Source organism: Rhipicephalus microplus, chromosome 2 (assembly GCF_043290135.1).
Source record: "Rhipicephalus microplus isolate Deutch F79 chromosome 2, USDA_Rmic, whole genome shotgun sequence".
Classification (NCBI taxonomy): Eukaryota; Metazoa; Arthropoda; class Arachnida; order Ixodida; family Ixodidae; genus Rhipicephalus; species Rhipicephalus microplus.
The window spans coordinates 140,515,699-140,535,818 of record NC_134701.1 but is presented as its reverse complement, the minus strand read 5'-3'; the positions used below and the strand labels follow the sequence as shown (position 1 = coordinate 140,535,818).

Below are 20,120 nucleotides of genomic sequence, written 5' to 3'. Positions count from 1 at the left end.
TGGAACAGCAAAAAAATGTTCTGTAATGGTTTCTAAAATTTTTTTTCTTTGCATAAACAGTTTTAAAGTTAAACTATTGATAAAAAATTAGATTTGTGGAATAGTTAGCCACACTCCTCTTAGCCGAGTGAGACAGGGGTAAAACGCACTCTTCCCACGTTTTCAAAACAGCGCAACTAACTGTACCAGGGATTTCTATGAATCGGCGCAAGCCACTATCCTTCTAATTATATCATTTATTTTTTGTGGTGAATTACGAATTTTCTCGCAGACTCCGCACTTTGCGCCAAAGGTGCGAGCGCAATGTCTGAAGCATTCAGTCGTTGACTGTACCTATGATATGAGAGAGTGCTGCTTTGATGAAGCAAGCTTCAGCGCAGGGAATGCCCTCTCCACGTTCGTCTGCATGACTGGCTCACGAATGTCCACTTGCATGCGTTAATACAAAGATCTTCGATTGCCACTGTTTCTGTTTTTCGCGCGAGACCAAACATCAGCACACCTTCACTTTGAAATTCCTGTCCGTGGAATTCCTGTCCGATATACGCGCTGGTATTGTCTCCCGAGCTATGTGTTACTGCTCAAGTTGCGTGGCCTTGGTTGTTCCAGATTATCAAGCTTTTGCGTGAACCGGAAAATGATTTTTTAACAAAATCACGGTTTTGCTCTACAATGTAACAATAGATAACATTTCGGTTACGTTTACATTTTGGCCAAAGATGTAATTCCTTCCGTTTATTGGTTCCCGTTTTCATTCTGTTCTGACACACTGCTACGGATTGCATATTGTGACTATACACCATTGGTTCCTGTAGCAATTATTTAGTCTGCGTCATGCGATTCGCAAAATAATGAAAGCCCAATGAACCATTGGGATCTTTCGTGAGCAGTGCCGAATCGCCCTCTATGTCAGAGGGATCCGAATCACTTTGCATGTCATGCGACTGTTTTGTCCGCAATCATGTCCATTGTGCCATTGCACATCCACCATAACCATACAAACTCACCAAAATATGAACAAATGTATCTTCTCTCTTTGCCATTGCATTATTAGAGACACAGGGCTGATACGTCCAGGTCACAAATGATTTGTGTGCCTTGGAGTGACCTAGCATCTCTCTAGAAAAGCGATTAGGGCCAGATCTTTAAGAAAGGAAAAGCTGGCGAGCCAGATAGCAAGACTATAGGACTTTTGAGAGAGAGAGAGAGAGTGAAATACAGAGGAAATGCATGGAGGTTAACCAAGGTTGGCTCGGTTGGCTACCTTACACTTGGGGTGGGGGAAATGGGGAATAGTAAAAAGAAAGAGATAGAGAGAAAGACTCTTGAAAGAGGGTGTAAATATGGTTAGTCCTTGGAGCATAAGACATCGACGTGCGAGTTATTTGCAGGCAGCTCAGTCTCCGGCTTTTTGTTTGTCGCTGCAGAAACCAGTGCTATGACTCTTCAGCACCAGCGAACCTTCGGTGGCGGCGGTGGCCTCATTCAGCAGCAGCAGCAGCAGCAACCACCACCACAGCATGGCTTTCTCAGCAAGATCCTGACGAACAGCCCGGACTCGACAAGGCGAGCTTTGCAACCGTCTCAGGCGTACGTGCCTCACACGACGAACGTGGCTGCGGGAGGCTCTAGCTTTTCCCCTGCCACAAGTGGTGCCAGCGCGGTGCTCTCCGAACTCCTCAACGATTCGCGCGTCCCAGCCAGCATTGTGAATGCGGTCAACTCTTCGTCTGCGGCGTCCCTCACTATGGCTGCTGCAGCGGGGGGTGCATCGGCCGATCAACTTTTGTCACAAGTGCTGGATGACGTGAGTGGCTTGATCTCCTGAAAAATCGATGAGTCTCCTCACTCTTCTGCTGGTATGCTAGAGGATGTGGGTTTGATTTGTGGCTCTGGCGGTCGCGTTTCTATTGGTGCGAAATACAACAACAACTTGTGTATGTAGACTTCAGTGCATGTTAAAGATCCCCCTGACAGTGAAAGTTTTGCTTGCGACTTTTTTTTACAGTAATTTGTAGCTATGCGTCTGGTAATGCCGAAATTCCATTGTAAATGCTCAAACGCATCATAGAATTAATGCTAGCATTGTCAATTCAGAACGGTTTTCCATCAGTTCGAAATGCCTATATATTAGAAAAACTATATATGCTACAAAACCTATATATATTATAAATACCTATATAAATTATAAAAACTAGCACCCTGTAGCGGGGCAGTGCCTGAGAATACGTGTGCTCAAGCTTCAGTTACGCTGAACAAACAGTTTTGAGATAAGGAGACCTGCAGGGGGTGAAGAATGAAACAATGTTGGTGCTTTGAGTATGCCTTCCTCAAAAAAAAAAAAAAAGAAGAAAAAAAAAGCATTCCCGGTGTAAGCAGCCAGAACCACCTTGAGGGCAGCCTGACAACAGAGTGTGAGGATTTACAAACAATAGTCCTCACCGGGTGCCAGTCGATGTGTTGTGTGCTCCCCAGGGTGCAAATGTTCCCTGCCGTCAACAATACTTGCTTGACCTCTGCAATGTATGGGGGGCCCCTGTCTGTGTCAAACAAAAGAAAATGTCAATTGGACCTGAATACTCCAATGAGCCGCTTCGCACACATATTTTAAGGCCAAATTAAAGTATCTTATAGGCAATGCTTGTCACTAATATTCGATTAGACGGGCCTTCATTACCCTGCATGCTGAACTCTCAAGCAACACTAGCATCTCGTGTTTCTAAATTTGGCATCAGGGGTCCTTCAATAAACCTCAAGTGGTAAAAGTCTGTCAGTAGCCTTCATTAAATTGGCATGCTTCATAATCTTCTGGTTTTGGCACATAAATCTCCTGCAGTTAGTCTTGTTTTATAATATTACTATAAACTTTCTGTGGGAAAAATTGTGGTAAAAGCATTCGTGAGTGTCTGCAGTGGCAGTGCCCCCGTTTGCAAAAAAAAAGGTAGAAAGTAAACGCAGGGAAAAAAAGCAGAGATATGATAATAATTTAAACAATACCAAAAGTAAGAAAACCCTTGCACTCCACAGAAAATGAACCCACAACCTCAGTATATATTGCATACTGTATTTACTCTCTTAATAAACCCACCCTTTTTTCAGAAAGTTGATGCCCATTTGGGGGAGGGTTCATTAGGCGGGAGAAGAAAGTCACAGCTGTTATAACAGTAAAAATTTCGCGTGACGGCCTTGTTTGTTTTGGCCCATGAGTCGCGCGACAAATCTTTTTTGATGCCCGAAGATCTTTTTGTTTCCCCCTGTAACGAAAGCGCACGTATTGACGTTTAAGTGCCAGCCGCTCGGTTTCAATGCTCGAGCCCGTGATGTTTGTGACCAACCCTGTAGCTAGCATATCGGCCAAATGCGCCCTGCGCAGCAGGTGTCCCAACTAAGTTCACAACGACAAACCCGGCAACAAAAACGTAGCGTCTGATGGCGGCGCACAAAGGTTGCGAAAAACGTTGCCGGTGCACAATGCGCTGTCGGCGCGGTGAATGCGGTTAGGCTTTGCATAGCCTCTAAGACTGCAAGCGCGCGACGTGTTTCTAGGCCGCGTGTGCCTTGTTTTTGTGCTTTGTTTTTGTGCTGCTGTGCTTGCGCGGAGCTATCAGCAAAGAGCATTCCTGCATTCGACAGGTGGCGCTTTGTCGTAAAAGACAGGACTTTCAGATTTTGATTGACGTCATTTGCGCTCGCGCTGCTCGCAACTGTTTAGCATGGTTGCAAAACTATGTTTCGACTTTTATTGTGTTGTTATTTCGTGATATAATGGCTTGACTTAACGTTGTTTCGATCGTCAATGACACTGGCAATCGTACCAAAATAAAATGGATACATTTTTTTCCAAGGACCAAGTTGTGTGGGGGGGGGGGGGTTCATTATGCGAGTAAATACAGTGTATAGTGCAATGAAGTTTCATTATAAGAGACTGATGTAAGAGACAAACGAGTTCAAGAGACCCCAGAAAGAAATGTTGATGAAAGAATGCATACGTAGTTCTTTTATAACAGACACCTCGAGAAGGATTTCTCTTTGGTGCATGTCCTTATAAAGGGAGTCAACTGTATAGTACTATAGCTTAATGTGCTCTGTCGAGCCCGCTTGTAACGATCCTGAGCCTGACGTGGCATCCGTTAGCTGTATTCCGAAGTTTGTAGTAAATGAAACAGCTTTTAAAAAAGTTGCGAGTGAAAACACAAACTTTTTCTGCAAAAAGTTCGTGATGCACGTGTTTGAAGAGCAGAAGCGATAAGGGCGGTCTTGAGTTAATTTAAAGCGGCAGGGTGCTCGTTTGACGACGCCTGTGGCATAAGCTGCATGAGGCACTGGCTCCAAAGTACCGTCGTTCTAGCAATCCGATTCCTCGAAGTCGCTCTCACCACGTATTTCATTCATAATGCCCCAATCCGTGCACGGTTCTGCAGTGTCGACATCATCATTGGCCGTAATTAAACTATCGCAACAGATGTCCCACCCACTCTCCCAGGTCGTAGTCGGTGACGCGCTGCCACAAATTGCCGCCACAGTGGTCCTGTTCGGAAGCTTCAGGCTCAGCATCGGGAGCTACGTCGACGAAGTCGGCCTCGCGAAAAAGTATAGCGTGCATGTAGCCGTCACCGCCACCCACGAAATATTCATCTCCACAGCTGAATACCATGAAGCCCGAAGCGGCAAGTTTGCTGCCAGGTGGTCAACAGCTATGAGCAAGTGCTCCGCAACACGGCGCCTAACGCGCTGATTCCACCCAAGCCAAGCTGTCACACTTTCGACGTTTTGTCGAGAGGCAGGAAAAAGCGTGGTAGGCCTCCCATCCGCCATTCAGACGACACATGCACACCGGAAGCGAGCAAGATGCGCTCACGCAACACACATCCCAGAATGCATGGTACAGCTCTGGGCCTGTTTGTGGTCAGAAAACAAAACTTCTGAATTCGAGTCAGCGTGGCTGGCATCACGGAGCGGTGGAGACGGGCGAAGTAGTTGTGTTAAGAGAGGCGAGCCAGTTTGTGACAGAAGGGCAAGGAGTTGTGATAGAGTGAAGAGAGGGGAGGCTACGGCGGGAAGGCGACCTTGAAAACCAAACGCGCGGGAAGAAAACAGGTCGGGCAGCTTGCTTGAAAGGTCCGCGAAATACACATCTCACGCGTAGAATGCGAGCGCACGGCCGCCTGTATCGGCGCGCACGGCGGTGTTCAAAGAATTGAGGGCTGTGGCCAAAGAATCGTTTTGTTGCGCCGGTGGGTTTCCGCGGCATCACCGGCTTCGATATTTTGTGATTCGTTCCGCGGAAATAACAGCCATTTTTACGTTTCCGCATGCATGCGGATGGCACGCTGAGCCGAGTGCGAAGTGAGCAAGAGCAGGTGCTAAACTCGAAAAGAATCTCTAATTATCAGAGTGGGTGGGGTAGCGTACACGTGTGCATTATAACGATGCAATTAGACAAGACGCAGACTATCGAATACAGACGATGTTGGCAAATTGTGTGGTCACTCCAGGCCGCCGACTTCAACGACAGTACCAGCAATCAAAAGCAGGGGTGATGGTCTTCGAAATGGAGTTGCTTTTCGAAAGACGGGTGGCAATGTGAAAACACGGGCCACATCTGGCGATGCGGGGTGCTCAGAGTAGCGGGGGGACAAAAGACGGAAGGGTGCGTAACAAAAAGCGGCCGGGGATAGCGGAAACGGGGCGCGGAGGCAGGGTCGGCGTTTAACAATAAGAATCTATGGGCACCTCGCCGATGCCCCATCTGCGATCGAAAGTGGTTTCCTGGGAAGTCGGCAGAGCGCCGACTCCGTTTGCTGTAACCGATCGGCGGTGCTCTGAGACGTTCGTTGTAAGTGTGATTTTGTGTCATTGAAACGATATATATTTTCACGGTCACGCGAATATTGTTTATTTTAAGCGAAAGTTCGTTTTTAGTGGGGCTGTTATATGTGGGCTAGACTGTGTTCAGTCGAACCCGTTTATAACAAACTTGAACGTGTCGAGATAAGTGGTTGTTATATCAGTAGTTCGTTGTATATAGACTCGCGCATAAAAACGTCCACTTAGCAGTCAAATGGGGTTTTTTCCCTGTGTGTATTTATTGAAATGTGCTAACAGCCCCTCCGCTGAGAAGTTGCGTCGTTTTGGGTATGTTCTCAAGCGAGTTGAACCACTTTTACAACGAACTTGCGTCGTACCACTGATGCGCGGTATCGCCTTATCGAAGCAATCATCAAGCCGAGTAGCGGCGTGCTGCACGCCGCCACTCGGCTCTGGCCGTTGCATGCTGGGTCGTTTGCAATCCAATATATGCATGCGTTTGTACGTTCCTTGTACATGCTTCGCTCAGTATTGCGTTTGGGTGCAGCGAGTAGCCTGTTCGTTTACCACAATGAATACTAATTTTGCTAGCAGCGTTACATGAGCAAGCGGCCTCGCGCAATATGGTGGCTGCTAACTTGCGAACGGCAGTATGACTTGCTTGCACACCTGCCACCCTGCCAAGCAGATATCTGCAAATCACTCTGATAAGGTTGCTGGTCATGTGTCAACAATGCACGTTCATTGCCACCAGCCACCTCGTCATCGCTCTTTTCTGATGCTTATCCGTTCAGGAACTGCTGAAACAGCGCAGAAGTTATCACCGGTCAGCTGATTTCTGCCGTTACCGAAAGGTGGAAAACGTTCTGCAGCACATTGTGGTGCCGGAGAGTTGAGTGTCGCAGTGAACTCGTATACGACAAAAAGTTATCGCTTCTGCATTCGAAGGCGTGGTTGGTTAATCTTCGGCGGTCGTAGATGCCCAGAACGGCGTCAGAAAAGTTTGCGAAAGCTGATCGTAAGTGCTCATGCTGTCTCCTATTTTCTTTTTGTTTTTTCCTCATTTTCGTTCTGCCGATGAGCTCCTTGAAAGTGAGCGACCTCACAACGTCTGAAATCTACGTGGGGTCTCGACGCGGCCTACGATATATTTTCGTCGCAAGTAATCTGCAAGGGGGTATGCGCGAGGGAGCGCCAGTCACATACTTTTGAATGCTTTGATAAGTATATTTGTTCCGCTTCGTGTGCGCCATATATTTATCACGACCGTGTCCGAAATGTTCATTGTAAAAGTAGGAGGCTTTGAAGAATGTTCGCCGTATGTGGATTCAGCTTCAAAGGGTAGGATAAGGAAATCGTAAGTGCACCAAAATATAGTCACTATATCTGATAGATTGTTATATCCGGGATCGTTATAAGTGAGTTCAACTGCATAAATAATATAGTGCACACATTGAATAATATGTCTCTTTTGGATTACATTTCAGGCTGTTTAAGTCTGATGTTCCAAGCTTTTGAATATTTGCATGCCAGTTACTGCGAGTGCAATAGTTTCTTCTGAAAAAAAAAAAAAAAAATGGAGTGCGAAGTTAAAAAAAAACAACTCACGATCTTCCCAATGGTAAAGAAAGAACTCCCTCGCCTCATTTTGATGAAGCTGAACCCCAATCAACTGTTGGCAGCACCTAACGTGTTTGGATGTATGTTGAATTTTGCTCAGCAGGTGTGGAGCTTGCAACAGGAAGCGGAGACTACAACCACCTCGGAGGATACGGTGCTGCTGCGGCTGCTCGAAGAGATTGTCGAGAACTCGCCGCAGGTTCTGCACTCGCAGGGGCTGCAGAGTGCTCCTCAGGGACAGCCCGAGCTAAGTGAAAAGATGGCCATCAGCGTCATCCAACAGCAGCTGATGAGCTTCGAGGCTCAGGCTGCACAGCTGCAGCCTCAGGTCCGTGAATAGAAGTCCATTCCATACCTATCATCTGTTGTCTCGTCATACCTCTTGTCCGTTGATTTCCGTACCATCCACCTTTTGCCCATCGACATTCATCCAGTGCTTTGTCCTTCATCCTAAACTTCTTGTCCTTCGATCCTGTACCTCTGGTTTATTGACCCACATTCCACACCTTTGGCTGGCCCTTATCCCACACCTCTTCACATTAAACTTTTCAGTTGCGAGGCAGCGCTCGCTCGTGTGCCTTCTGCACTCCTCAGCCTTTGTCTTCATCGCGCTATACCTAACCATCTTACTTACTGACAAGCCTCAGAAGCTCCACTTCCAATACCAGAGCATGATAATTTTCCCTGCTTCTGTAAATTAAATAAAAAAACACTTGTAGGAAAGACCTTGTGCAATACTAATTATATTGCATTGCGTTTTTTTTGTTTTTTACCGGCTAACATCAAGAAATGTAAATTTGCATTGGTGATTGGTTGTGTAGTTTTGCAGTGTTGAAGCTCCACTTCCAATACCAGAGCATGATAATTTTCCCTGCTTCTGTAAATTAAATAAAAAAACACTTGTAGGAAAGACCTTGTGCAATACTAATTATATTGCATTGCGTTTTCTTGGTTTTTTACCGGCTAACATCAAGAAATGTAAATTTGCATTGGTGATTGGTTGTGTAGTTTTGCAGTGTTCCTGCCCAAATGTATGCTCAGCATGCCTTCATGAATATTTTTGGTGTGGCTGAAGTGTAATACGCAGTATTTTTTAAAATTTTACAATGGTGTCAAGCGAATGTAATGTCTATCTCGGTGCGCACACAGGCTCCTCTTTATGCGGCGCCCGTGTCCTCTGCGTCCTACCAGGCAGCTCCTCCGTTGTACAACAGCGCGACCGCTCAGAGGATGCGACTGGCTGCGCAACAGCAGCCGGGTCAGCCACAGCAACAGCAACAGCAGCAGCAGCAGCAGCAGCAAGGGCTTCGGCAGTATGCACCCAGTGTGGCCAGCATGGCAAGCGTGTCTCCCCAGGTGAGTCATGTTGTACTGGCGGCAGCACACTTGGCGGCGTGCGCATCTTTCGTGAGATTCCCATCAACCGATCCAGGCATTGCGAGCCGAGCCTCGTTTTATGCATGTTGTCGTTGGGTTTCCCCTGGTGATTATACTAAGAAGAAATAACAAAATAACAGTCTGGTGTTCACATTATCACGTAATTTATGGTGTTTGAATGCAGCACCGTTAATTGTTGAGGTATGGGCTTGTAAAAATTTCTTCTAACATTTTCTGTCTCCTATAGTGAGCAGGTGAGAGAACTGGCCTTAAGATGTGTCCCAGCTTTCAGTCCTACTGTCAGCTTCCTGCTTCCGAAAGTAGCATTACATTTAGCTATCGGGCAAAAAGAACGCCCGGCATTAAAGTTCATTTGGCTGTCTATACTTCAAGTAAAATCGTATTCTAATGATGTAGTTCTTTGTTGTTCATTGTGACTGAATATTTATTTACTCTCCTCGTGGGCTAAAACACGCTCAATCGATTCCCCCTTTTTTTGCAATCGAAGAAAGCATGTTAGAAAAGTTTGCTCATATCGATAGGACCTGGAAAAGCATTGTGGCCTCTGTTGGAGACAACGATGCTACCTCGCCCTCTCTGTCGATATGCACGCAGATGCGGCGCAACCTTCTGGAGCGGCGGCAGAAGATTTTCCTGCAGCAGCAGCAGAAACGTCTGCTGGCGCAGCAGCAGCAGCAGCAGCTCACCATGCAGACACAGCAGCAGCCACCCGACACATTCGGACCCGAAAGCATCAACGAACTACTCAACCATGGAGTGGCACCTCCCAACATTGCCATTCAGGTAGCTGCCTGCAAAACCTTGTTGCAGAAGAAAAAAAAAAAAGAGAGAAAATGCAATTCCCTCCAGCTCTCTAAGATTGCTTTCTGGTCCTTGATCAAGCAAAACCATTCGTATGGTGAATGTAGTTATTTCGCTTGAATAAGCAATGGGTAACTCGATTGTAAACACAGGGCTTATCGATTTCAGTACAGTTGTAGCATGTTACGTGGAGCGCAGTAGCTTTAAAGCGGTGTTGGTAAAGACTGCTGCAGTGAACACCTTGTGCTGCCTACATGGAAGGTTGCACCATGTCTGGGTGTGCCAGCACAAAGGGCGTTGCATTGTTTTTATTTTTCTTCATTTAAAAGCCGCAAAATTTTGAGATCGTATCAATGCTAGGGGGGACTAAATGCTCCCTCCAGCTGCGGGGGAAAATATTAAAAAAGGAAAATCAATCTAGAGCCCACCTGTAGTGTAGACCACTTATAACGTAACTCCTTATAGTGCAAAACTTATTGCAATGAGGTCTTTTTCTACTGCCGTTATTACCTTCCCATAGAACCCCACGTGTATGCACACCGCTTATTGTGCAGTCCCCCCCGACATCAACGACCGGTTACGATACGATTGCCCGAAAATCTTTGTGACAAATGCGGTAGCAACTGCACGTCAGTCTGAAAGGAGGCTGGGGAGTGAGCGACGAGGTCGTTATGGAGGAGGAGGAGGGGATGGGCGCGCTGGATGCGCTGCTGGGGAGTGAGCGACGAGGATGTTACGGAGGAGGGGACGTGGAGTGAACAAATGAAGGGCAGAGAGAAGAAAAAGAGTGCGGGACCCTGTGCGGGCTAAGGGAGGAGGACGGCTGCCCCGGTGGCACGGCTATGGCGCACTAATGTTGCTAGCGGGCACCAGCCGCGCACAGCTCAACATGGCACGTGTGATCCCGTTCTTATCGACTGCACTTAGCAGATTCCTGTTGGTAAAAGCATCATCACCTCGTCCGTAAATTTAAATTCTTTGCGGCTTTATGGCTCGAGTCTTTGCTGCCAGTGCGCTGTCTTACGTAAGCTTGGCGGCTGTTAATTGTTGTTGATCTCTCGGCCGCGTACGTGAACTTCGTATCATGCATACTGTTCTTGATTCAGCGCGTGAGTGTGGTCTTCTCTACGCTGGTTGTTCATGTCTTGAACAAACTTTCCGTGACAACATATCGGCTAGGCCTACTCAACGCTAGTTGCGTTTCGGTAGTGGTTGCGTGCTAAGTTGCGGTTTGTTTACGTAATCACTGCAACTCTTTGCAGTAGCTGCACTTGAAGGGAAGAGATACATATTGCTAATGAAAATGAGAGTGGCACGTGCAGCACTCAAATGGTGGTCCATGATTGGGTTGTGACGTGCGTGCCTATGAAATTGAACGACATGAAATTCCAGACATGATTCAACAGTATCTGTATAATGTGCATAATTAAGTAGCCGGCAAATTTCTGTGATGGTGCCTTCTTTTGATAGACCCCCCCTCCCCCGTCTTTGTTTTAATTCGTAAATTTAAATGGTTGTTAGTTTTGAATATTCGAATAGGTATTCGAGGTGGAATGTTTCAAAGTTCTGAATATTCGTCAAATGTTGAATGTGTAATATTCATATTTGATTCGATAACCACATAGTAAAAAATTGCGGATGCTATTCGAACTAACACGATGATTCTACTTTTACGAATATTCGGTCACATATGTCAGTGGAAATAACTAATGATTTTGCACATTTGCAATAAGAGCATCGACAGTAGATCATGCGGCGATTACTACTTCGGCTCGAGTGTGGTGATGCCTGCACAGAAATTCATAGGAGCATGATGGCTGCTACCAATGAATGTGGCAGCACGTAATCGCAACAAACCTACGAATGATAAACATGTCAAACGTTCAAAATCGTGTACTGCCTGCTAGGCTGTACGGTGGCCTAACAGTTCAGTGCTGTTTATGTTAGTGGAAGGGTACCACCACGCTCTCTGCTGTCACGCCCTTGTGCGCGGGCTGCCTCGACAAAATGCGTATAGCTCATGGAAACGAAGGTAACTCGCCGCCGCCGTATTGGCTCGATAAAATAGACGCCGCACCTTTGCCCACTCCCGTGCCGAGCGAGCACAAAAAAAAAAATTTCGGTGTGCAAGGGGCAAATGCACAAGATGCACAGGTACGTTTCAGGAAGCCGTGCTGACGGAGTGAGCTTAGTAGGCAACACACTGCACACAGCTAGCTAGGGGCGCTTAGCTTGATGTACGATGGTAACACCTTTCACGAGTAGCTGCGCCAATTTTCGCTAATGGATCGTCGTACAAGTGTACGCACACGTGTGGAAGCCTGACGAGTCATCCGTCAGCTGTGCCGCTACTTAAGCATGTACCGCATTTACTCGTGTAATCCTCGCACTCGCGTAATTCTCGCACCCCCCACATCGCCCAAGAAAAATACGATTTTTTTTTCCTCGAGTAATTATCTCACCCCCGAAAACTGCGGCAATAATGTCGTCTGCTCGTTCGAGCCACTAGATGGATGGATGGATGTGGCTGTACCCTTTAGATCAGGCGGCGGCTAACGCCACCTAGCCGTAATATTTAGTGAACTAACCACTAGATTTATCTCTTTTTCCCCCTTTAAATGGTGAAGTTGAGGGCTGGCACTTTGCAGTAAAGGGTTTAATTTTCACTCGTGCCTTGACTTTAGCCACCAGTCGGACAACCTTCTTCTAGTTAATTCTACCCGCTTAAAGTCTATTTTGCCCTCCCTGTCCCTAAACCCCAGTGCTTTGAAAAACTCTACGCCATCATCCTGAACTATAGGGTGAAGCCCTTTTCCTGGCGCGCTATAATGATAGCGTGCACCATCTGGCGCCATCTTTTAAGCATCAAGCATACTATTGCAGAGAGATTCAATTCAATCCAATCCAAGCCAAGCGGAAGTGGCCAGCAGCATTGCGGCGTGTTTTGTATGTTGTGTCGGTAATCTTTGCACGTTATGGGGCAATACTGAAGCCACACAGCTGCTTCAAGTTGCAAGTGATAGATCATGCGCTAAACAACGGCAACAGGGCCGCCAGTAGGCCCTTCGGAGCCTACGAGTTTTGTGTTTGCTACTGGTGACGGCAGCTGAAAGCCACCAAGACGCGTTGGGCCTGCCGTGTGCCTAAAACTGGGAATGATGGTAAACTTTATTTCTTCAGAAAAAAACTGCGGACGATTCTGGTAAATAGCCATCAGCCTAATACTGAAGTCCTACGCTTACGTTTTGAGGGCTCCTGTTGAGCGCCAACCGCTACCGCTACGCCCACAAGCTTCGCGTATGGTATTCTAATTCTTGACTATTTGCTTCCACCTTTTGTGTCTCAAATAAATCTTGCCTTGTGTTGAACCTCTGCTTTTGTTGTTGAGGTAAGTTATAATTAGTACTTCTTATTGCTGGTGTGAGAATCCCGATTTGCGACCACTTCGTTTTCTTTTTTGCTCTCTGCGTTTTCGTGGAAAGTTTTCCCCACGTAATTCTTGCACCCCCCAACTTTGCATCGGTTTTCTGGCAAAACAAGTGGGAGGATTATACGAGTAAATACGGCATACATTCCATAGTTCCAAATTTATTTCATGGTAGTGTATATATATGTATAGTCATGCGAATTAGCTGAAGTGTTTTTCCATGCAATTGCCAACAAAGAAGCCATGTACTTTTCGGTAATGTTACAAAGGCGTCATCACATATATTAGTCTTCCGTTACACCGTTACTTCAATCTCGCTCTTTTTCCAACGTCAGTTTACTGCCGCCGGCAGCCACTGCCCCAAAGGGAGTCGCAATGCGGCAAAGTAGTGCCCTCTCTGCCGGTAGTTGTGGCTCCATTAACAAAAAGGCGTAGTTGGGGCATTTTTCTATCACACATCAGCAATCATCTATCTCGTGCACTTACCCAATACGGGTTACCTCCTGTTATCACCGCACGCCTGGTACACCTTGGGTCACGATCGTGCAGCTGTCAGTGTGACAAAGCACTTTTTATCGAAAAAATGGCGAGTGCACAGTCCTTGAGAAAGGAAGCAAGCTAGATAATGAGTATTGCTCTGTAGTTGAAATACGCTCTAAGTACTCCCATTTGTCTTTGTTGCTCGACCTGTGAACAGGGCAGAAATTAAAAATAAAACTGTAAAATCGGGAGTCTTCCGAACCAAAACTGATGGTGTGGGAACCTGGATGAATTGTGAGCACCTAGGTGGCTTTACTAATCGCTTACACCTATACCCGTGCCACACGGGCATAGAAAATGACATTCGCTAGCGAAGGCATTCAGTTCCCGAACGACATTTTTTTTTTTGGCGACGCTGCTACACGTCCAAAGCAAATGACGTATGACTTGATGATGTCAATCGCAGCATTTCCTCGTGTGCATTGGCTGAGTAGCAATAAAGAAATAAACAAGCGTTTATAAGCTTCATATAAATTAGATAATAAATGAATGTATAAATAAGCATTTTATGCTGCCGCTACATTTCGTTCGTTACTTTGTTTCACGTCGTTGCTACTGACCATGTAGCAACTTAAGCCAAAGCTAGTCAGATCTGCAGTGTAAAAAGAAAATGGCGCCTGTCGCATTTATTTATATTACAGCATCTACCAGCTGAAGATATGTTTTTAAGCACTTGCTTAAGTGATTAGTGAAAATAAAATACACGAAAAGTTTCCTTCCAGTCGAATCAAATGTCGTTTTATACAGTTACTTCATCAGCTGTGCCGTCGAGAGTACGCATTCCTCAGTCGAATGAGTTCTGGCGATGGGATTTGGTGAAGAATGATATTCGGGCATGCCATTTCGTTCATTCGTGTGGCATTGCGCGAATGACATTCGATCTCAAGGCATTAGAAGGTAAATGCCATTCTCTCTGCCCGTGTGGCATGGGTATTACGTACTTGGGTGTTAACTGTTACAATTCACCTCATCAGAATACGGCTGCCATGGCAGGCATCAAACGAGTGGCCTCATGCTCACTATAGTCATGATGGGAGGTACAAAAGCTTGTTTTTATTTTCTTATAATAAAGTGCTACGACATGAAAAAAAAAAGATACAGAGCATTTGTTTAACATATGAATTGAACCCAAAACATTACAATCACAAGCTCGACTATTGCAGTCATATGCCTCCCAGAAAATACAGATGGTGAAATGTTTTTTGTGCAATACCACTCTAGAACAGCTATCAAGTGTGCTATTTCAAACATAAATATATAACTAAGTAAAAGATTACTGGTGAAAAATCCATCTCTTTATTATTCAAATGATATTTGAAGCACTGTATTCGTATTCGATTCGTGTTCGAAGATTTTGATATTCACACACTCCTAGTTATAAGCGGTCTATACTGTAGTTGGAAACTTGTATTGAAAAGTATTCTGTTGCAACAATGAAGAAAGTGTGCCGCACATTTGGAATTTGGCTTAATTGGATGCTGGGAACTTGATATTAGATATTAGTGGGCTGGCTGTGCTCTTCGGCCAGTTGTTGCTGTTTTCTCACTTTGTGTAAAAATGTGGTTGCAATGAAAACATTGGTTTGTTTGGAAGTAACCAGGAGGGGGGAGGGGGAACAAGCTTGGGTACATACACATTGCTCATGTTGTTTTCCTGGAATGGTGGTCACATTTTACACTCATTAGTTTTAGTTGAGATTACCGTACTTAGGCGCGTGATCCTTGCACTCGTATGATTCTTGCACCGCCAGAGTTGCCCAACTAGAATACGATCTTCTTTTTCCGCGAGTAAATTCCTGAAAATTGCACCAGTCATGTCGTCTGTTTCTTCCAACTACTGATGATTACGCATGACAGCCTACCACCTTCTCTTAAGCATCATGTATACTCTCAACGCACAAAGCCCCATTCCAAGCCAAGCTGAAGTGGCAAGTATGTCTTGCGGCGGGCTGGTGCTAGTTCGTGCAGCGTACTTTGTGTCCATTCTGTAGTGATGCGATGGGTCAATACAAAAGCTACGCGGCTGCTTTCAAGTTGAAAGTGATAGATCATGCACAAAACAACGGCAACAGGGCCGCCGTCAGGCACTTCGAAGTCTACGAGCTTTGTGTTCGCTACCGATGACGACAGCATGAGCTGCTGAAAGCGACCAACAAGACACGTCGGGTCTTCCGTGGACCTAAGACTGTGAAATGCTGATTTTCCCTGCACAATTCTCAAACCCCAAGTTTTGAATTTTCATTTGTTTTGCGCAAGAAAAAGTGCGAGGATTGTGCGAGTAAATACGGTATAGTGGTAGCTTGTCTTGTTAGCATTCGCAGATTATGGGAGGGTTAGATAGTAGTGCTATCATGAGATAGTAGTGCTATCTGCATGGCTGAAACTGCCTGCAGAGATAAACCGTGTAAATTTTTGATTCATGCTGTGATTGTATAAATTTCGCAAGCAGTGTATTTGAATGTGTTGCCTCTTTTCGATGTGAACACTCATAGAACATGGAAAGCAGGTTGACCCAGTATTTCGCAAATGCCGTTGCATGTACCGAAACACCCGGCTTGCTAAAACTCTCTAGTATCAGTGAGCCTCACTGGGCCAGTTTGCGAAAAATGCTGCAGCGGCTTAGCAGGAATTGCTAGCTTCATAAAACAGTTACCGCAAATGCGGGCAATCCTGTTGTTATATGCACATATTCGAGTGCTGCTTGGAAGAGTGGTGTCTACTTGTGGAAGTGTAGAGAATCGTGAGCCAAAGTGTGGGCCCATTGCATGCGTGCTGCGCAGCACAGCTACCACCTGAGCCAGGGACAGGGCAGGGACCTGCAGGAGAAAATGATGAAGATGTTCAGACCGGTGCGTGCCACCCACATACTTTCCTACTCGAGCGCTTGCTTCCTGTCTACGCTCCTGCCAACGCTTGGAACTCCCCAGGGGGATGGGTAAAGACGTCTGTCTGGTAGCCACTAGGTCGGGCAGTGAGACGCTGCCCTAAGCCTACTACGCAGAACACTGTTGAAACTCGAGCCAACTGCTCTGCACTCGTAGCTTTCAGTAGAAAATTGGGGTGGGGGGTCGTTGTTATGGTGTGTGTTCAGTCACTAACATCGCAGCATTAGCAGCCAGAATGACATTAGCAAATGCTTGGAGCTCTGAGCCCTCAAAGCGAAGACACTCTGTGTCAGCCGCTTATTCAGCCGCTGTCGCAGAGTCGCTGGCCAATGTGCTGGCAAGCTGCATTGTCTTGGCGCTTGCAGTTGCGGACGTAAATTATTGAATCAAGAGCAGGGAGAAAGAGCTTGATCTGTGCGTGCCTCAACCACTGAGAATAGCTGCGGCATCTTGCTTGTGTTTTGTCTGCACTGTTGGCCTGTTTTTGCACTGTACAGTCTGTGTTGTTCTCTGTCCTGTTCTTAACCAACATTGGCACCAGCTGCCTGCAGGTGACTTCTTTAATTACACATTTCATTGTGCATGGCAAATGTGTCATTTCCAACAGGTGCGCCGTCCACACCTATTGTGACAAGCCTTAAATCTGTTTCATGAAAGTCTTGCCTAGTTTTCTCAGTGTGCAGTAGTGTTGTAGCATAGCTGCCGAAGTTACATTTGGCCGAGTCAGGGGGCTGTGTCGCAGTGACCCAGTTGCCTATTTGGAGTACTTTGGGGCAGGTTAGAGGCCAAGTTCATAAAAAGTGTGGTGAGGCAGCTTTTCTGCGTGCGTGGTCACTCGGTTGGTGACCGAAATGACCGCTCGAAGATAACTGGCCGGTTCGGCCCGTGAACATGGTCGTGTTTGCATGCAACTGCTTGCGAGAGTTGTCGGAGTACGTAGTGGTCGGGGCCGAGTTGTTTGGTGGGCACGCTTGCACCCTCCCACTTGCAATGCAGCCTGGATCGACTACAGACACCTCGTCGCTCTCCCCAGCTTGCTTGCATTTCACTAGAAGTTGGATGACTAGGCATAACAGGTTTTAGTTATCCAGTAAACTTATTCAGAATAACGAGATATGTGCATCTGTTTAGAGTGAGTGAAGTTTCTGTAATGGGCACTTTTTTTTATAGAAGACGAAGTAAAGGAGGCTGGGTTAAGGGATCTGCGTTTTTGTGACGTACTCATTTATTAGCACAATCTAGTTTGTGATGCAATGGAAGGATGAGGTACAGGAGAATGGGTACAGTGCCTTGCATGGATCTCTTCGTGTCGAAAACACTGCAACATGACATGAAATGCTGGTGACAGGCACACGGAGGACAACCAATGAAAAGCTAATCTTTTCTGCTCTGTTGCTTTGTGTGCAGAGAGGTGGAATTTCGGGTGCAGATGCGCCTCAGCAGCTGTCTCCCCGATTCGGGGGTGTGCTCAGTCCCCCTCAGCAACAGGTGAGCCCTCGTGTTGGCCATCATGCCATTGTGTCCTATTATGCGAAATCTTAACGTGTGTGGGCTAGGGCTGAGCAATCTAAAAAATAAACGTATCTTAGACTAAGATGGGAATATACAGTGCTTGAGATAGGATGGTGAAAGAACTACGAACAGGGCACGGAACGGCGAACACCTGCACCCTGTCTGTCCTTTTGTCACTATCCCGCATCTAGCTCTGTTTGTTCCAGTCTCAATCATGTACCAACCACATATACCGGCCAACTCTCCTGATTTACTCAGGAGACTTTAGATTCCTGACCCGTTTTTCCGATTGTACCATCACGGATTATGAATCTTCCGTTGAACTGCCTCAGCGCATTTTTAGAAAAAAAAAAGTACTTGACTGTTACAATTGCGAGTTATCTCGAGACACCGTTACGTTACCGTGTGCGGTCCACTCTAACTATATGCAGAAAAGCACCGCTTCTACTGCGCTATGGTTGTTTCAAAGTACGGCCAAGCTCTGCGAGTGCGTGGCACTTACTGGTGTACTGTGTCACTTTGACTGATCCATAGAAATGAAACTTGAACAACTCATTTCGAAGCAGTTTCTACATCTAATCACGAAGCGATGTCTGCCAAGGCATCTAACTGTGACGCATGTAAATGTGAAGTGTGCACTGAGTGCCAGTGGATTTCGAACTGGTGATGTGTATCGGTAAGTACCTTGGTGCATCGGTTAGTACCTAAGAGTAAGGTCAGCGACCTGCTCAGGTTCACAGAGTTCAAAATAGCATGGGCTTTACTAAGCCAAGTGCTGGGTCATATGAAGATGGGAAGAAAAAGTGTGCGTGGCAGTGGGCATGGCAAAAAATGGCTTCTGCATAGTCTCAGTGTCCACGGGTCACATGCGTGTCTCTAGAAGCGCCCGAGTGGTTTTGGCGATTGCATCGCTTTTGTCTATTTCATCGCCGCCAGAGAAAACACTTGCATTTGCTGGGGACCCCTGCCATGGCGAAAAGCGCAGGAAGGAGCGGCTCACTGTTCTCATTGGCAGCATCTTGCGTTGCTCGTAATAGGGAAGGTGGAGCATCCAAGATGTTTCAAGGGGGCAGTAACTCTGCCTGTTCTCTACGAAGCAAACAAGAAGGCATCGGTAACACAGCAGCTATTCGAAGGGTACGAGCGCAAGCTGGACAGACGGTTCGAGCAGCAAAATCAAAGTCCTGCTTTTTGTAAATAACTGCGCTGCGCATGGCCACATCAAAGACCTAAAGGCTGTCCATATTCAATTTCTGCCACCGAACAACGCAGCAAACCTGCAGTCGATGGACCAAAGCATGATTCGTAAATTGAAGCATCTTTACAAATCACACGTGCTCAGCCGCTTGATTCGTAAATTGAAGCATCTTTACAAATCACACGTGCTCAGCCGCTTGGTGCGGTGCTCCAACTGTGGGAAACACTACGCTGTTGACTTCAGGGGCAACGTCAGCATGTTTGCAGACTCATGGAAGGTGGTTGTGGAGGAGACTCTCCTGAACTGTTTTCCCCACACGGGCTTCACACTCCACGCCGAGGCGGCCGTCTCGCCCAGAGCAATCAGCGTGTGTGACAAACTTCAATCTGGGGACGCTGTCTTCGTCGGTCCATGTGCTGCCGGTGTTTTAATTCAAGCTGGGATAACCTTTGAGGGCTTTGCCGACACTGACAATGACTTTGAGCTGTGTGTGGATTTCACCAATAATGAAATCATTTGTCAAGTTACGGAGGATTCTGGCAACTACGTCACCGAGAACGAGAACTCAGGCAACGAGCTCAGAGATGACGTGGGCACTGATGACACTATCATCGGTGTTTTCAGTGACAACATGACATTAGCTGCAATTAAGGCAGACATCATTGCAGAAAGTAAAATGCCCTGCAAAACAAAATAAGCGACTTTTTGGCTCCGAATTGTTGACCAATGGGTAATGCCGGCCACGTCAAATTATCAATTTTTTATAAACTGCTATTTTCAGAGCCACCTAAGCGATGCATTTACTGAATTGCAACGAGAATCTTGTACTCCGGCCGTTTGGGAACAGAGCGTTGATGTGCGCGTTGTGGCGGTAGTAGGGAGGGTAATATGGGTCTTGGAGGTGGGCCCGTTGTGAAGGAAGTCGTGAAATG

General features: G+C 46.4%; 1 protein-coding gene across 15 annotated transcripts in view; it reads left to right on the top strand.

Annotated features, from left to right (window-relative positions):
* LOC119170694 (uncharacterized) overlaps positions 1-20,120 on the top strand; it is a 615,982-nt gene that overhangs the window by 569,958 nt on the left and 25,904 nt on the right. For 13 of the 15 annotated variants that reach the window (XM_075886872.1, XM_075886866.1, XM_075886861.1 and 10 more), the window contains 6 exons: positions 1,428-1,807; positions 7,532-7,756; positions 8,578-8,784; positions 9,421-9,609; positions 16,374-16,442; positions 17,886-17,966. In XM_075886872.1, coding sequence (XP_075742987.1) covers positions 1,428-1,807; positions 7,532-7,756; positions 8,578-8,784; positions 9,421-9,609; positions 16,374-16,442; positions 17,886-17,966 — 1,151 coding nt within the window. The remainder of the gene's footprint in view (positions 1-1,427; positions 1,808-7,531; positions 7,757-8,577; positions 8,785-9,420; positions 9,610-16,373; positions 16,443-17,885; positions 17,967-20,120) is intronic. The other 2 variants (XM_075886863.1, XM_075886868.1) reach the window with 1 other exon arrangement.